The 18,612-nt window shown below is 39.5% G+C and overlaps 2 protein-coding genes across 2 annotated transcripts in view; both read right to left on the bottom strand.

Annotated features, from left to right (window-relative positions):
- LOC118427001 (neuroligin-4, X-linked-like) overlaps positions 1–1,533 on the bottom strand; it is a gene marked incomplete at its 3' end in the record, with an annotated part of 30,507 nt that extends 28,974 nt beyond the window's left edge. The window contains exon 1 of the mRNA XM_035836635.1: positions 1,259–1,533. The remainder of the gene's footprint in view (positions 1–1,258) is intronic.
- Positions 1,534–4,405: 2,872 nt separating this feature from the next.
- Positions 4,406–18,612, bottom strand: part of LOC118427254 (dynein assembly factor with WDR repeat domains 1-like) — a 29,339-nt gene continuing 15,132 nt past the window's right edge. Inside the window, exons 7-14 of the mRNA XM_035836929.1 lie at positions 17,760–17,859; positions 14,959–15,066; positions 13,260–13,366; positions 11,686–11,807; positions 11,059–11,154; positions 9,526–9,602; positions 8,913–9,075; positions 4,406–5,860 (exon numbers count right to left, since the gene is read on the bottom strand). Of these exons, the coding sequence (XP_035692822.1) occupies positions 5,826–5,860; positions 8,913–9,075; positions 9,526–9,602; positions 11,059–11,154; positions 11,686–11,807; positions 13,260–13,366; positions 14,959–15,066; positions 17,760–17,859 (808 nt within the window). The 3' untranslated portion in view covers positions 4,406–5,825. The remainder of the gene's footprint in view (positions 5,861–8,912; positions 9,076–9,525; positions 9,603–11,058; positions 11,155–11,685; positions 11,808–13,259; positions 13,367–14,958; positions 15,067–17,759; positions 17,860–18,612) is intronic.

An 18,612-nucleotide genomic window follows, 5' to 3' on the forward strand; every position in this document is an offset into this window, starting at 1 on the left:
CCCCCCCCCCCCCCCCCCAAGCACAAACACACACAGAAAGCAGCCCCGTTCGAGGACTGCAACGGAGGCTAGCTTCCACGTATCTTATTGAATCCATCTGCTTCTGTGGCATGGAACAAGGCTCTGCAGTATCGATTGACTCGGCAGCTTATGTCAATAAAATATCCCCTAATCTACTAGATGGACTTGCGCTTTATCATCCTGTCCCGTTTGTCAAAGATGCATTTCATAATTAGAAGTGCAAATAACTTTTGCACAGGACATCCCAGAAACGCTTCATGTGCATGCGCTCCTAATGTTCAGTGTTGGACTACCCCAGCGGATTGAGAGATTCCTGTGATAACAGAAGAGATGTAGATATGTCGCGACAGGAAGAAACAGAAGCATGGCGCAATAAACAAACCCAAATGTCCCCGCCCGTGGCGGCAATTTCACTCATGAAAGTTGATATTATTGAACATACGACAGAACACACTGCATTATCTATTAATCATGAGAGTGAGTATTGATCGTAAACGTGTTTCTTTGTTCACCTGGATTTGTACGTTTCGGAAAAATCATATGTGAAAGCGATGTTTTCATAGCTTCGGTGCATATCAGCAGCTTGAAAGGCCCCTAATGGAGTTTTACACGTTTATCGGTCTCTTATTCGTTTGTCACATTTTGTGCTCTGTGCAATGCAAACATTTCCCTTCACGTGTGCTGCTCTAAGATTAAGGTACATCTAACAGGTGTATAGCTCGACAAAAACGAGCAAAGCCTTCAGGGGTGTGCCTTGCTTATGTATCTGTTAAGGTCCCAGCACAAACCGCGTACATACTCCGTACATACTCCGTACATACGCGCCGTCTGAACTATGTTTCCTGGAATTCTCAAGGGGATCGTTGCATACAAGTCGAGGCGATCTACAGCGACGGACTGGCGTATGGCGCATCGTAAAAAGCTGTAGGCAATTGTAAACACATTCCCAACGTTATAACTATAAAAAATTGTTGAAGACAACTCTTACATTGCATGCCAGGAACAGCATAGTATAGAAATGGCGCTAAGGACTTGTATTCAGGACAAAGGACTATAGAATTATTGCATAAAAGTGGGTATTTTTTGGGAATGTTATAGTAAATAGATTCCCTGAATTCAATACACATCAACATTCCGTTTGTCCTGTGAACTTCCTGTGGGTAATGCCCTGCATGCTACTTGGGTGAATAATTTAAGGTTGCAGATGTAGTTAGAATTACATGGAATATCCTCCTACCTGAATAAGCTGTGTCGATCCATAACAAGTGGGTTTGGTGCTGAAAGCCGAGACGCTATTAAATTGATGCCCAAGAAATACGTGGTTAATGACGTGGAGCGCAGCCCAGCTCGGGAGCCCGTTAGCTCTGGCCTTTTGAATTGGCCTGTCGGCTCAACGTCCCCGTCTCAATGTGCCAGACCTTATTTCTTGGCGATGGTGAAGCATGAAACATGTTAGAGGGAAACATACAACCTTCTGGTGATTTTGTACAGTGGGTAATGCCGGCAGATTGCCGTATGCAATCCCCGAAAAAAGGGCACACTAAACTGTGCCAATATTTTGATGAATCTATCCATATAAATTTTCATTATATACAACTAGAGATGGGATGTCATGCGCCATCGCTGTGTAAACGGCTTACAGAAAAGTCTTGTGAAGCAACGTATTAAGCCGAGGACACGTTTATGGTTTGCGCAACATAATCCTCACGTGATGTTGTACTTTCTCATGCTGCACGACCATGCTGCTACTGAGGAACCCGACATCGTTCTATAGATCGTTTCACGTGACGTCACAGTCTCGTTCGAACGGCCATGTTGAGTGATGGTTTAGGTTCCCTTTCCACTGGACGGCAATCGCTGAGAGACGGCTGAGTGACCAAGTATAAGAGGATACGAGTAACTCATTTTCATGATTTTGGGTATTTAGGTACCTTAGACAATGTTTTACAAAATAAAATACTAATTATGCAAAATAAGAGTGCATAAGTAATGAGAATATCATATCATAGCAGTTTTTTTTCAATGTATCTCTTGTACCGGATATGATATGATCTTGACATTTAGGTGGTAGATCGCTTATAACATGATGACAATGTAGAGCAAGTTCCAGCCCGCTAACATGTAATTTCGGAACTACGGGAGCGTTTTTGTCAAGAGATTCCAAAGAGGACAACTGCAGAAAGGATTGACAGATTGACATCATTTTAGGCATGCGGGTAGCTTAGACAAGATGTTCATAATGGTATACATGTTATACAAATGATGACTTAATTAACATAATTAATTAGGAAAGTGTATAATTCCATTGTTTTCAATACCTGGACTTCAAGAAATGTGAATTTGAATTGTGGTAAGTGGAATATGAGCAGATACCAAATATGGTAATGAGGAACTTATTTGCACAATTTATTTAAAAATTGCAAAAACTGTTTAATGATGGGAATTTTATAATTGTGACATATGTATGTAAGTCAATGATGAACAACTCCATGCATATATCATGTTAATGTGTTAGTCAACTGCATGCAACTTACAAAAGCTCTAAATATTTCATGGAGGTATGAGGTCGCCGAACTCTAGTTATGAATCATTCTCGATTTTGTCAATCAGGAAGACGAAGAAACCGGCACACCTGGGTAATCAAAGCACATGTACTGTCACATATTCAGCACATTGGGGACCTGCCAGGTCGGACAGAAAAAACAACAACTGTGAATGTCTTAACCCTCAAGCACCCGACCATTGTTCGCAAAAGTTTTTGGTCAATAAAATAAGTTTATCATTTTTGGGGGTTGCCATGGCAACCATATTCTAATAGGCATATTTTTGCCAAAATTTGACAATTTCAATTTAAACAAGGTTTTCTCGGTAAACTACACCTGTTTTCTGACAACAATTAAATTCTATGAAATTCAATGTAATTTTCATGACTGAAAATTTATAATTTATGCTAATTTTATGACATCATTGGTCAAAATCCAAGATGGCCGCCCTGATTAGGTAAATGACGTCATAATGTCGTCACATTACATGTTGATGACACAGAAATTTTTGTGAGGATTAAGGTTTACAATCTTATTATCGTCTGAATGTTTGGTTGTCATACTATAAGTGGTTAAGGAGTTATCCTTCAAAGTTTGTTTTAAAAACTGCACATTTTTGCTGGGGTCCGTTGGACCCCAGAGGGACTGAACACAAACTTTCTTTGTAATTTCCAAATAATTGTACCACTCTTTGCGAAAACTTAGGAGAAGGTATAAGACATATTGACTGACAAATTCTCGGAAGGATTTTTTCTTCAGATCAAAAATGTTCAAATGGCACTTCAAAATGTACGCCTGGGGTCCAAATGGACCCCACTCGGGTGTTTGAGGGTTAATGTCGTAAGGAATGACTCACCGTAGAAACGATGTGACATGCTGACATTTCAACATATCAAATGGCGGTCGCAGCACTCGTTTACAGAAGGCGGCATGTCCGTCCAACATGCCGTCTTATTCCTTTTGGGGCTTGACTAGAATATTGACGTAGATATGACATCAAACTCAAGTTGACACATAAATATGTCTTCACTTCCAGCATTATTTTGCCTACTGTAGCTAAAGCAATGACATTATGGATGGGTCTCTCAGCTACGTGTTTCTGTTTTTAAACATGTTATTGATATCATCCAAAGTTATATTTCAATCCATACATAGTATTGATTGAAATATATTGTCTTTTGTCCTGTTTCTTCTCCTGACAAATCTTATACGTCTCGCTTCGAAGGATGATTTAATTCCATTGGGGTCAGTTTAACATGAAATAAGTATGGCAATAAAAACCATTGCCATGGCGACGGTTTTTTTTTTTAGTATTAATGATTGTTTTTTTTTTAAATATTAATGATTGTTGTTGTACACTTCTTGTTGCCATTTAACACTATAATAACACTTTCTCATTTATTATGTAAATTACGTAATAATTTGTATAATTGATGTCTATCGATTTCTCTTTTTCCTAGTTAATATGTCATGTTTAAGTGCCCTAGTAGTAATGAAATACTGTCGCTTAATAAACGGTGCTCATTAATTATGCAAGATCCCACCTACCGTAACTCTTTGTGACACTCTTGTTGTTTTGGGCGCTCTTAGACACTATAATCAAAGTGGCACACCTGCGTCTGCTACAAAGACACAGTATTTACTTTTCTTTACATGCAATAAAAGTTTAGAATTACAAAAGACACCTACTTTTAATTCCCATTTATGTTTGTGTAGTGACTGTCATGGAAGTTACACTGTTTACTTGGGGTCTTCTTATTGCTTGAAGATCACACATTAAAGGTCAACTTGGTAAACTTTGTCCATGTTGATTTGATTATATGGATCACGCACATCACTTTAAAAATGTTTTCAAGCAGAAAATTACTTTTAATTACAAAATGTTCTCAGAATTCATCAAAAACAGTAAATTGTACAAGCCTAAAACCATACTGCTACATGACTGCATCAAGCTATACACAATGTAGTGCAAGAATGAGAAACAAAAATATATGGTTAACAGTAATGTGTACCACTAGTCACAACCTTCTCTAAACTACCATAATGCTCTACTTACATCAAATGGGAGAAAAACTACAACAGATTGTTATAACTACATCATTCTGTGTAATCATATCCACAATTTTGCCTGTACCATATAGCAGCTGTCACACCCATCAAACATCTGAATGTCACTTATCTGTACTCATTACTTTCAAAACTATTGATTTTGAGAGATCTTTCAATGCAGCCCCTAGTACATGTACATTCATGTTAACGCTAAGTACATTCTTGATGAGACTTGGATAAACATCATTGTGATCATGAAGGAAAATAACAAAATATCAACATCCTCTAATGCTACCAGCCTGCCTGCCTAAACATGTATAGTACTTGTAGTTTGAGGAAGGTAGTATTGTAGTATTTAAAAAAAAACTGTTGTTCGCAGGAATAATGAATGCCACATTCTTTTATCAGCTTTCCCAGACTCCAGGACCAGCCACAGTAGGACATGTGAGTACATAGAAACAAGCTAGGCAATGAGTATATCACCAGCAAAAACCAGCCAGAGTAGCACTGGATTCAAAATTAACAAGAGTCCATCAAAATTTGGCTTGGGACAACTCGATGTGTGCTTTAAGGGAAAATCTTGGGACATTTGAAAACTGAAGGCACATTTGAAGTGTGTCTGGTCAATACGAGGCCAAAACTTGTTAACCAAGTGTTTTCTAAAGGTAACATTGGCCAGAAAAACTATCAGTAATAACTTCTATCAATTTTTCCTTCAAAGTTCTGTTTAATGATATGTTACAAAGATAAACTTGTTAAACATACTCTTTGATCTGTAAGTAAATGTCAATGCAATTCATAGTACCAAATTCTTTTTAGAAGGCCTTGGAGAATTCAAGCTAATTTTGGGACAGTTGTAATTTATTTTCAGACCACTGTAGGGAATTTTGATACCAGAGTAGCATCTACTTTGAAAGCTAGGAAAACTGTATAAATCTTGTACCTGTTCATGACGGGTTTACAACAGTCATACGAAGGATTCATTTTGAATGATACACCTAGTATTCTCCAGTATATTTTCCACTTTAAATCTTATTGACTGTGCAATGTTTGTAGAGTCTAAAGTATATGTCTGACTGTTGTGTCCATTGCATTAGGATTGCATGATAACAACATGGCATTAGTGTATGTCTATGACAGGGTTGTACCTTTGACACATAAACCGTCTGGTCTGCCAGCTCCTCTCCCCACTCTCATGCTTCATGCCCGGTATCACCGCCATATCCTACAGGTGTTGTCTTTACTTCCTGCAAAATAGGAGTCATCAATGTTTCTTTCAAAGAAATCTCAGCAACATTGTACCTAAAATTTACGTTTACTAGATGGGCAACATTTGTGAGCAAATACAGTACATTTCAACCATCTCCCACCCCACACAAAAATATCCCTAAAAATCCCCATATAAATCATTCTGAAGTGTTTATGCCATATGTATTCTTTGGAAGTTTGAATAAATTTTTGTATGACTAACTTGCATATGCAAGCCTGGTATTCATTCCATAAGTTCACAACCATAATGACTTTGATATCATAGGAATTAAAAGGATTTCTGTCGATATATGAATTATAATACATTAAAATTGAGGCAGAAGTTCAAAGTTCTAAATTTTTGTTCAAAATTTTTGTGCCAAGTTTAGGTTACGTTTTCACTTTGTGGCTGACATTGTCTGTTTATGTGTGTCTTAACAGCATAAATCATGAGTTATCATTAAGGGATTGTTAGGAATTTTGTTGGTAGGTGTTAACAAAAGAACTAGTTTGATAATCGGCCTCCTGACGGTATTCTCTAAAACTGCTGCAAATTTCAGCTTTTGGAAGCAAAATTTCAGTTATGAACATTCAATGGTCCTGATAAGGGGTAGGGACTGGTACACCATAACAGTATAAACCTTTTTTTTCTTTTTGGACCATTAAAAAAGACCTAAAATTTTGGAGTGATTAGAAAATAAACAAACTAAGGCCATACCAATTTAATTTGTTGGTTCTCGGATTTTTTCATGAAAAATATGAAGCGACAGGGCGAAAAAAAAAAAAAAAAAAAACTTCTCTGATGGCAAAGCCATTGCTGAATCTGGCCATGGGGGCTCTCGTATCATACTCACTGAGACACTAACGGTACAGTAAGTGCTACCGGTACATACATTGCTATTTTCGTATGTTATTTTCACGATAATTGATTTTATTGATTTCTTTAACAAATTGTACTAAAATATTAGAATTATGGTTATTGATAAAAGGTGACATTGTAATTATGAATTTTATATGTACCATCCTGGTTTGATTCAATTGGAAACAACAGTCTGAAAATGCAGTCTTCATTTTTGTCTTTTATTCATGGAGGTCAAAAACCAAGTGTCCATCTTACAGTAACTGAAACTTATCAACAAACCCCAAGGGGAACTCAAAATAATTTAATATTTGCTCTGCTTGACAAGAATTCCCAGTCTTACTGCAACTCTGTGCTACCTACTTTGTCAAAGTTCTACTCTTTAAAAGTCAAAAACCCCTGTGAACTTACTACTAATTACTAGTACTTTGGGTGTATATGAACAAGCCCCAATTTGGCCAAGGGAACTCATATTTTTCTGTTGGCTAAATACTTCGAAATAATTTTTGGTTTGTCCATCAAATATCAAGGAAATTATATTTCATCAAACCCACCTGCACATCGTTTGGGCCCTCGATGCATATCTGTTAATTATGTGACAGAAGAAGAAGACATGTTTTCATAAATAAATTTTGTCTGTTGGCCAAGAAGTTTCTTCTGACTTCTGTCCCCGGTTAAAAACTGTACACACCACAAAAAATGTGGCTTTCCTGGATCCACAGACATGGTATTTTCTTCTCCTGCTACTGCACTACCTTCTACTACACTTCTTCAAGCTCCAATTCTACTCTATCTGTACTCAAAATTATCCGACTCCGGTACTCTTTCCCCTTCTATTTTTCTAGTGGCGCCATTTTGATTTTAAGACTGATGCTTCTGATTGGCTAATCTCCGTCACATGATCACTTAGGTCACAACTTCAAAGAGAGACACCTATCAACTGATTGAAAAACTGCAGCCTTCAGATAGCCTGGGTAGAAAAAAATAATTTTTTTTTTTTTTTTGGTTTTGCGATTTTTTGAAGCGGCGATTCCGAGAACCAACGAATTAAATTGGTGTGGCCTAAGCAGGCATTCACATGTCTCTTTACTGCTTACCTCTGCTGATGTACAATGCAGTACCTGATGTACAATGCAGTACCTGCTGATGTAATTGTTATCCCTCTATTGTGAGGAATTCAGCACCAACGACAGGTATATATGGTAACTTGTGTGTGGAGGGTTTTCAGCACCAAGGGCAGGTATGATAACTTTTGTGTGGAGGGTTTTCAGCACCATGGGCAGGTATGATAACTTATGTGTGGAGGGTTTTCAGCACCAAGGGCAGGTATGATAACTTTTGTGTGGAGGGTTTTCACCACCAAGGGCAGGTATGACAACTTTTGTGTGGAGGGTTTTCAGCACCGAGGGCAGGTATGATAACTTTTGTGTGGAGGGTTTTCAACACCAAGGGCAGGTATGATAACTTTTGTGTGGAGGGTTTTCAGCACCAAGGGCAGGTATGACAACTTTTGTGTGGAGGGTTTTCAGCACTGAGGGCAGGTATGGTAACTTTTGTGTGGAGGGTTTTCAGCACCAAGGGCAGGTATGATAACTTATGCAGTGCTCGAAATACTTTTTCAGCCAGGTTGCGCCATCAACATTTCAGGTTGCCCCAATTTCAAGTTGTTACTTTCTTTGAATGGGCTACTTATCCATTATCAATTCTTCCAGTTATATGTAACTATGTAATATGTCTTATGTTATCAAAAAAATAGATACAAAAGCTTATGCATGTATGTGCGGGAAAAGCAGTGTCCAGCTGCAAAATTTCAGGTTGCCCAGTGTGCAACCTGGGTTTAAAATTAAGTTGCGCAAAACAAAATGTGGTTGCATTTTCAAGTGGGCAAGTGGGTATTTTGAGCCCTGTTATGTGTGGATGGTTTTCAGCACCAAGGGCAGGTATGATAACTTAGGTGTGGAAGGTTTTCAGCACCAAGGGCAGGTATGGTAACATGTGTGGAGGTTTTTCAGCAACATGGGCAGGTATGGTAACTTATGTGTGGAGGGTTTTCAGCACCAAGGGCAGGTCTGATAACTTATGTGTGGAAGGTGTGTACATAGGGTCATTATACTTCTTGCCTGTGATGATTGTAGAATTTTTGTATATAGCTGCTAGTTCAATGTAAAATGTACATTAGGGATATTACTTGCCTGTGATGATTGTATTGCCCTCATAGTTAAAGGCACAGCTGAAGATCTCATCAGAGTGCCCTGCCAGAATCTGTTGACATTTGCCAGTCTGGGGGTCCCACAGCCGAGCAGACTTGTCTGCACTGGCAGTCAAAATCTTGTTGCCTTGGGGGTTAAAGCACACCTAGCAGAGGAAACAGACCATGGACATTTAAGGGCAATATATATATCATATAATTATACATTTGTATATATAATGATACAGCGATATACACATACTGAACATAACACTACCGGCTTGCCCCACTTACATGTACAAGAGCATATTTGTCCTCCCAGTATATTTTCACCATGTCCAGTGCATCAGCCTTCGCAAGGGAGGTCCTGGAAAAACTTTAATCTGGACCCTCTGAAACACTATTTCCTGCATTTTCAACTTGAGGGGCAAATTTTGCTGTTAAACTAAGCTAAGTGCAATGATTTTTTTACTAATGAGAAAGGTTTTTGAGAGCGACGCTCCCACCACATCCTGTTCACCATGTCCAGCGCAAGCCATCGTAAGGCAGGCCCGGGAAATTTTGAAATCTGGCCCCCCTCCCGACAGGAAACAAAATTAAGTAATACTATGACTTACCTTGGAGATTTCCCCCTCATGTCCTTCTAACTTCATCAGACACTGGTGAGTCACAGCATTGTACACACGACCTGTGCCTGGGACAGATAGAAACAATCACCATTTCTCCTTAAATAACTTAAAGATCTGAAACATTTACACTGATAATGTTGTGTTCTGCCATAGGGCTGTACAGATTATGCTTCCACATGTCACAATCATGATGGGCAGCCCTGAACCTTGACTTGATCCTGCTTTGATTATCCCTGGTAGTAAGTGTATCTTAGGCCATACCAATTTAATTTCTTGGTTCACGGATTCGCTCGCTCCAATTTTTTGGAAAAAAATAAAAATTACCACTCAGCAAATTTTCACCATTAATGAAACCATTCACCAACTTTCTGGTGTAGCAAGCTGGCCTTAATGTTATAAGCTCCTTAGCATGTGGGTATTATTATTGCAGTTATATTTTTCATTCATGAAGAATGGGACAAACTTAAAAACTGACACTACTTTTGTAATTTCCAACCAACAGGTGCTGTTACTGTACAGTAATTATAGTGTTTTTGTACTTTTTTCAAGCTGAAAACTTTTTATTCTTTCTGTTTTGAATTAGCCCTTACCTTTACCCCAACCATTTTACAATTTTTATTTTTATTTCGCCCTCTCTCCATATTTTTTATGAAAAAATCCGTGAACCAAGAAATTAAATTGGTGTGGCCTTACATGCACATTTAGATCCTCAGAAACTCTACACAGCAGTATGAGGTTACAGAGTTCATATCTCTGGATAGTAAAAGAAGTCCCAGTTACTGTAGGCCATGTTGAAATGTATATGGATGACATCTGCATGTACCTGCATCATTTTTTTCAGTTGTTTCAACAACAAAAAAGTTTTGAACATGTAAATGTACAAAGCAGCAAAATGGACAGCCACATACATTGTGTATATATGCTGTAAATTAAAAACTTTTTAAAAAATGGCATACATGTAATTTATTGTTTCCAAGTTAGTGTTTTACATTATGTCAAATATTTGTTGAAGTGATTAATGTAGAGAACAAATCTATCATTATACAGCAGTTTCTCCACCAATATTGCAGTAGACTGCCTCAAACAAAGAATCCATTACTCATCCGGCTTTGTCTTCACAATCTTACTAGGCAAACTGGGCGATTTTATGAAGATTTCCATATAGTTCTGATTTGAAAAAAATTGATGTGGTCACCAATTGGAAAATAACAAAATCTAAGTGGTCATCATGGGCAGAGATTGGAAACTTGTTCGGACCCCATTCAACGTAGCCATGGCCACTTTGGAGAGGTGACAGTCACTTAATGCTTTTATCTATGGGGAAATTTTTTTTGGACTGAGAAAAAGTTGCTGACTTGAAGGGGTGACCACATGGGCAGGTTTGTCTGTACAGTGTATTTCATCCACTTCTGGAATACAACTATCACCAACCTATCAAAAACAAACGCATGAATGTTGAGACTAAAACTTGTGTGAAATCAATGGTTCCTTCAGACCTTCAGTACTGTAAATGGTACTTACTGTCTGCTGATGCAGTAGCTAACAGCTGTCCTGTGTAGTCAAAGGCAACATCCAACACTTCATCTTCATGGCCTCGCAGTGTGCCTATGCACTGCCCTGTGTGGAAGAATCTTTTTTTATTCAAGTTGAAAGACTTTACAGACATAGTGGTGGTGCACTCAAGTTGACACACTTACAACTCACACTTACATCTATCTGTCACTTATATTCCTTTTTTTGTTCTAAACCATCTAAAACCTTCCATAGACAGTGAAATTTGCACTGGAAAAAGACGAAAAACATTTTGTGTATATTACTGACCTTTTCTGTTTACACTAGCTGTATATAATAATGATATTGTATTATTCACATTACATTTCAATTCATGCTAACATACAATTTGAGCCACACCTCAAGTATAATATACATGTAGAATTCGAGGAACCCACCACACTTATAGAAAAGAGTAGAGGTCCTTCCTGTAGGATTAGATCAACTAAATCTGTCCAGATATGCAGCTTGTACTTTTCAGTACAAACCTGGTGTGTAAGGCCATGCACAAGGTGATTTTCTGGGTATACAATACAAACAATAAATGCACATTAAGTAGGTCTAGTAGAAGGTCTACAGGTCCAGTTGTGGTCTGACCTGTCCTGGCATCCCAGATCTTGCAGGTGTTGTCCATAGAGCCTGTTGCTATCAGGGAACAGTCCCAGTTGAACTGAGCACTACTGATCTCACCACGGTGGCCAATCAGAGTGTGGATTCGACTAAAATGGACAAAAACATTTTTTTAGTTTTTGCAAATTTCTTTTCTTAAAATCTTGAATGTATCTTATGCTTAATGCAAATAATGATGTAATAAGCATATTATTAATCAGTGTTTATTCATGGTCATTACTTCAACTGTACAAGTCATGTAAGTGTGAAAATCGTAAGTACCCTTTCACAGAATGGGTTGATTGAGGTTAGACATCCAAGTCATAAGACACGGCAAATACATCATACAATGTAGCAATTACTGAAGCAACTGGATATAATCATGAAAATGTTCAAGACGTTTCAGATAACATCGTTCAACAGTGGCGCTGAAGAGACCTTGAGGGACATCCGGTTTTATAACCTTACTATGAATTGATATGCAAAGGAGATGAAGACAACTATAGTAGTCTAATAGGAATCAAACTTTAAGGTAAGACTAATTAAAACGATGTTGATGCAATGAGTTAATTAGCTCCTGTTGTTTGAACACTACAGGAGCTAAAGTTTAAACTTGTAATCCACACTGTGAAGAACCCAACTGTAACAACACATACATCGGCGATACCAGCTAGCCACTTCAAGAAAGGTACAAAGAATTCTTCTGCCATTTTCTGCCACCTACAACACAGTCATCACTGCCTGCTGTCGTGGAGCCACTACGACCACTGTGGTCATGAGTGAGTGAGTGACAACACAACCAGGGACACTCTTTCAATCTCACATCCACAGATACATGTAGCGTACACCACGAACCCTGCAGATTTGAATGGCGATTTCGAGAGGCTATATACAAGAGAATTTAAAATCCAACCCTCGACAGGAAGAAAGGCCTACGTATGGAACTTTCCAGCACTTGGGATTTAGCGCCCCACACCCGTGACAAAACATAAGCTCCTGTAATTCTCTTGTGCATCTTCTTGTCTATTACCTTTAGTTTGTTTCCTACTGGACTACTGAAATTGTTTTCATCTCCTTTGTACATCAATTGATACTTACGATATAAAACCAGATCTCCTACAAGATCTCTTCAGTGTCACTGACGAAAGATAACAGATGTCATCTGAAACCGCGTCTGACAATTTCCAAGATCATAATTCAGTTGCTTGTCAATGAGTAATTGCTATCTGGCTTTTCACAGAATGTTCCTTTGTCCTTTCTTTCATGATTAATCACAATTTCAGAATCATTAAAATCACCAGTTTACCTTAAACAGCTCAGTAGCGACTAGCGGATTGATACACACATAATCGTTTTCCCCTGCACTATACCAGAGAGGAATGCCCTGCCTGGCATGGTCGTGACAATCCCCACAGTTGGGTCCTTCTGTCAGGCTGGAGCCTATATAGCCTGGGACCTTTAATCACCCCTTGATCATAGCATGATGTAAGATGCAGATTATAGCCAAATTTTCCTGTCCAAAACCTCTGCATGCTAATGTTCAGCTGAGTGATGACACCTACCTGCCTGACCTGACGTCCCAGCATGTCACTGTGTGGTCAAAAGAGCCAGTGATGACTTGGTCTCCTTTTGTGTTGAAGGACAAGGAAATAATTTCTGCTGAATGACCCTGCCAGGAAATAAGACAAACTTTATTAACATGACTGACAGTTACTGTAGTGGTCCAATAACAAGTTGTTCAAAACCCATCCTTAATCTGTGCATTAGAAGCCATTTGCCCTTTAGCTCAACACACTTGTCCAGCTGATTGGTTCATGGATTTGTAGGACGGCACCAGGGCTCTAGCCAGCGTCCATTTTTCCGTCAATTGCCGGAAATTTGCTTCGTCTGACGGAATTTTTTTAAAACCAATCTGTCAACATTGACGGACAAAAATCCTTGGTGGAAGCTACAGGCGGCTTGGGGACGCTGTCCACGGCCGTAAAAGCCACACACTGTTTGTTTTGCTATTGTTATGATAGTTGACAATGTGTGTCGGCGCCCTTTCGCATACGATAATCTCAGACATTTAAAACCTGTTTTTCAAGGTCTCAATGGCAACATTTGCTACTTTGTAGTGTCATAGGGAAACTGAATTTTCGCGGTTTTCACGACGGTTGGAATTGGCTGACGGAAAAAAATTTCGAGCTGGCTCGAGCCCTGGACGGCACAGAAATGTTTTGGTCAGCACCAAGCCCAGGAGAATTTTTCCTGTGAACTTGTTTGTCACACATGTATGTGCACCCTGTCCCTGCCTTGATTGTTCTCCGAACAGGACATTTAACAATTGTTATTAGCCTTCATTGGAGTCAGCCCCATGCTGAAGCTTCATACTGATAACAATGGATGAGTGTATCAAAAGTACAAAATGGGACGAAATGGAAAGTACAGAAAGTGCAAAATTGAACGAAATGGAAAGTTCAGAAAGTACAAAATGGAATGTAGTGTACAGAAAGTGCGAAATGGAACTAAATGAATGAAAATGGAATGAAATAGAATGACATTGTGTAAAATGGAACAAAATTCTTTAGTCACTGAGAGACCAACGAGATGACCTATACCTAAAGTTTGCTGACAAACTCAGCCCTAAACTCCTCCCACCATGATAGTAGTGGAACAGCAGGAAACTCCATGGCAGAAACACAAGGAACTCTAAGAAGAAGAAGCTCAAAACTGTAAAATGCAGAACGAACCTATATTTGGTTCTGCTATCTGTCTGGAGACCTATGCATTCAGACCTTTTGGTAGTAACGTCAGTTAATTAGCAAATTAAGGAATGGGTTCTAGAGCACTTGTTCGATGACAAGAGGCCCTCTCGAAGGGCGATTTGGGTGTTGGAACGCCTGTTCGAATGAGCGCTTGAACCCTCTCCTTAATTCGCTGACATGTGTTGGGACCAATCAGCGCCCTCGTCCAAAATTTGGACGATTCCAGACGTTAACATGGTCCGGGATCCCAGACCATGAACTAACCTGCATATGCAGGTGGAATTTGAGCCCTGCAACCGCTACTCAAATACCAAATAACATGAAATTCCATCCACAGCTACTACAAGTTACATGTATATGGGGTTGACATTTTGAGAAAAAAAACACAGTCACTTTTTCTACCCAAAATATAACCTTCTTGGCAATGGTCCTCTTTTCAGTTTTTAGTTAGCATAAAAAATGTCTGATCTACCCACAATATAGATGCTTTTAGCCAAAGACAAGAGTTATTTACCATGAGTGTGGAGATCTCTTGTCCTGTTTGCACATCCCATATCTTTGCTGTGGTGTCCATACTGCCAGTAGCCACTATGGTGCTCTGAGGATTGAATGCTGTACACACCTAGAAGCCAGAAAACAACACATCTCTAGCATTAGACACCTCTATATTCAAATGGACAAGACTATTAGTCAACTCACATTCAAAGGTGCTAAAAGGGGTGGGTATCATGAACAAGAGTACAAAGTACTTTGTGCTGAATGGGTCGGGAAAAAATGGTTGGAAAGACGATTTTTGGACCAAATAGAAAATGAACAGCACATCAATGAGACCACAGCCCTAAAAACACATATAGCACTCAGTCATGTTTTGGAGACAAGGCAAAAACAGAGCAGATTTAGATAGATGTATTTTTATGACTGTATACTCCAGGGCTTTAGCCAGCTCGAGATTTTTTTCCGTCAGCCAATTCCCATTGACGGAAAATTCCTGTCAAGAATCTTTTTTTTTCCGTCATCGCGTAAAAATTTCCGTCATTGACTGCAAAAATGTCTACCTCGTCCGATATAAATGTTGTCATTGGGAGAAAATATGTCACCACGCTGACGTTTTGTAATAATGTGAACAGTAAAACATCGTTACTGTGCGTTTTCTTCCCCGCAAAAACACGGCGCTAAAATCAACTCGCGGGGTATGCAAATCTAACATTACATTCTCAATACGCACTGTTGATTGGTTGATCGTAACATCTGGAGGGGCGTCTCCTCAGATCCCGCGCTCTGATTGGTAAAGCTATGGATACCGACCCACGATGCACCGCACGCACCAGCGTTCAAATATTTTATTTGTTTGAAAATGTTACATTTGTAAAGGCAGGAGAACGCTATATTCTTCTATTACACGACAATTTTCTAGTTAAGAACACAATTAGTCAAAGACTCTTTTGAGAAAACATGCATTCATATACGGATTTATGGTGCATTTGGGGGAATTTTGGCGTTCAATTAACCCGGAAGTGTGCCAACAACAACGTGGCGTGGGTATCTCATCTGTGTCGCTGCAAAATAATTTAGCGTTTTCTCGTCAAAACAAAAACAAAATTCCCGCTGAAGAGAACCGTGCAACATTTTAGATCCTAAAGATTATGTTTTTGATCAAACTATTTGTGGATAGCATGATGTGCCGGTTCTTTTAGCTGCGACTGGCACCTTGCGTTGTCGCAAGCGGCGCGGCTGGGCGAGCGAAAATAATTTGTACGGCCAGCCCCGGCACGCTAGCGTACAAGTTAGGTTTTGATGAGTGTCAAGATTCCAAACAAAGTTCGTAGAATGCACTGTTCTTGGAGTGAGACCTTGAAAAACGGGTTTTTAATGAGATTATCGTATGCGAAAGGGTGCCGACACACAATCGTCAACAATCATGACAATAGCAAAACAAACAGTGTGTGGCTTTCCGACAATGGGCTGTCCGGGCGTCCCCAAGCCGTAGCTTCCCTCTTTTCAACTTGGCCTCCTTGCTTCAATCAACGATTTTTTTTCCGTCAAGGTTGACGGATTGGTTGAAATTTTTTTCCGTCACACGCAGCAAATTTCCGTCAATTGACGGAAAAACGGACGCTGGCTAAAGCCCTGGTATACTCTCTAACTAAGACATTTTTTGGTGGTAAGTTATATAAAGAAACACAAGATGAGTCTACAGATGGTGAGTTGAGTGTTGTAAGTTCCAATATATGCACTTGCACTCAAATTTACACCAAGTGAAAAAGGAACACACAATCAAACTGTGAATCAGGTTTTTTAGCAATAGTTTTTCCCATCTTGAGTATCCATGGTTGTTTTTTCATGAGCTCTATAATTCAACAATTGGTTTTGTTTCGTTATCATAGACTGGGACCTGAGTTTTCAGGATGACAATTTTTGTGTCTGAGCTGACAATGACAAGCACAGGTTCTAGTGGAGGTGTTTGGGTCAGAGAAAGGCAACAGAGTCTACAATATGCAGGATGTTTCCCTCTCAGGAAATTTCCTTTTGTACTCGCACAGAAAACCTGTCCATGAGATGTTGCCGTAAATTTACCATAGATATGTGATAATTATGATACTCAAAGTAGAACCAAATTTGTCAGGAACCAGAAACAGTTGGTTGGTCCATGATGTCAGCTGTTGTCGTTACACCACGAACGAACATTTGTTCAATCAACGTCTGTAATTTCCGCCGCATCGGTTATAACCGAAGATATTGACAGTCCCAAACATCGAATACGAACATCGAATGAACAAAAAGAACAAAACGAAACCCAAATGATCCAAATAACAGAGAATATAGCGGTGATTTGGGAAATATTACGAGCGGACGACATGCAAAAGAAACGTGCCGGTACAAGCACCCTGGTATTTTTTCCTCTCCCGGCATATTTTCCTTTCCCGTCGTATTCCCGCATAAAAATCGCGAATAGACTTCCAAGGCCCCAGAGACGTCGGTGAAGGAGGCTATGACAAAACGACGTGCACAAAACATGCAAATCACGCAGCATCTGCTTGACAGTATCCAATTACCGCATGGCCTAGATAACACAGACTTGGACCAATACACCGAAAAACGTACATTTTGTAGGGGTGACTTCTGAAATTATTACATCGATTATAAAAACAGCCACCGCGAAAAGAAAGGAACGCGCATCATCGCGCAACAGAGTACAGACGACGGAGGTTACCCTCCAGTCACAAAGTAAAAACTTCGAGCTGGCTAGAGCTCTGTTCCATATAGTATTACATAGACTGTGATAGAGGGAAACATAACAAAGCATTTTTTCCTTACAATTTCAGCAGTATGGCCCCTGAAGGTATGGTAACATTTGCCAGTCTCGGAGCTCCACAGTTTACAAGTCTTGTCGAATGATCCAGTAGCAATCTTATCGCTGTAGTGTGACAAGAACAGACTGTCCATTAGAGATACACATACAGTATACATAAAGAACACTGGGAACAAAAAGAAATTGAAAATCTCATTACCTGTGTACCTGTACATGTGTACCTGTAGCATGTGTACCTGTAGCATGTGTACTTGTAGCATGTGTACCTGTACATGTGTACCTGTACATGTGTACCTGTAGCATGTGTACCTGTAGCATGTGTACCTGTACATGTGTACCTGTAGCATGTGTACCTGTACATGTGTACCTGTACGTGTGTACCTGTAGCATGTGTACTTGTAGCATGTGTACCTGTACATGTGTACCTGTACATGTGTACCTGTAGCATGTGTACCTGTACATGTACCTGTACATGTGTACCTGTAGCATGTGTACCTGTACATGTGTACCTGTAGCATGTGTACCTGTACATGTGTACCTGTACATGTGTACCTGTAAATTGTTTAGGCACAGGTCCAAATCTGACCAGCTGGTGTACCTGTACCTGAGCAAACTAAATACTACAGGACACCTGGTGAGGATAATCAGAAATTAGTTACACATTTCCAATAGTTTAGTATTGTTTTGAGACTAAAATATGTAAATTCTCATTAAAAAAATGACAATTTACCACTAAAGAAAACAGTCGGGCACGTATTTAACAGGTTGGGCAGGAGGTAGGCTCTGGGACTCAATATGGCGAAATGCAAAACGCAAATAACACCATACAGGGGCGCAGCGCATAGCGCCTTCTGGAGG

This window comes from Branchiostoma floridae, chromosome 12, assembly GCF_000003815.2.
Source record: "Branchiostoma floridae strain S238N-H82 chromosome 12, Bfl_VNyyK, whole genome shotgun sequence".
Taxonomy (NCBI): domain Eukaryota; kingdom Metazoa; phylum Chordata; class Leptocardii; order Amphioxiformes; family Branchiostomatidae; genus Branchiostoma; species Branchiostoma floridae.